Source organism: Apis dorsata, unplaced genomic scaffold (genome assembly GCF_000469605.1).
Source record: "Apis dorsata unplaced genomic scaffold, Apis dorsata 1.3 scaffold_74, whole genome shotgun sequence".
NCBI classification, from domain to species: Eukaryota; Metazoa; Arthropoda; class Insecta; order Hymenoptera; family Apidae; genus Apis; species Apis dorsata.
In genome coordinates this window covers 2,870,128-2,870,400 of record NW_006263372.1, presented here as the reverse complement: position 1 = coordinate 2,870,400, position 273 = coordinate 2,870,128, and the positions used below count along the sequence as shown (strand labels likewise).

Sequence of the window (273 nt, the reverse complement as noted above, 5' to 3'; positions counted from 1 at the left end):
TTCCTGCATAATTTGGCGCCAAATCGTTGTGGTTGCAAAGAAATCCGACGAAACTTGTACCGGCAAACATTACGCTCAACATCAATAATACGACGACTACCGTTCGATAGCAACCGATGTAAGCGATAATAAGGAGAAAAATACACGGTGGGACGCAAGCTGTGAAAATGATTAAAAAATATATATATATTAAATATTTTTTATAATCAAATTTTTAGATAATACAATAGAATTAAAAAAGTAGAAGAGAATATGTTATATCGAAAATGAATA

The 273-nt window shown here is 31.5% G+C and overlaps 2 protein-coding genes across 6 annotated transcripts in view; one reads left to right on the top strand and one right to left on the bottom strand.

Moving 5' to 3' along the window:
• LOC102680787 (teneurin-m) overlaps positions 1–273 on the top strand; it is a 605,289-nt gene that overhangs the window by 155,951 nt on the left and 449,065 nt on the right. The window lies entirely within an intron of this gene.
• Positions 1–273, bottom strand: part of LOC102677602 (sialin-like) — a 3,267-nt gene that overhangs the window by 1,108 nt on the left and 1,886 nt on the right. The window contains exon 5 of the mRNA XM_031508132.1: positions 3–159. Coding sequence (XP_031363992.1) covers positions 3–159 — 157 coding nt within the window. The remainder of the gene's footprint in view (positions 1–2; positions 160–273) is intronic.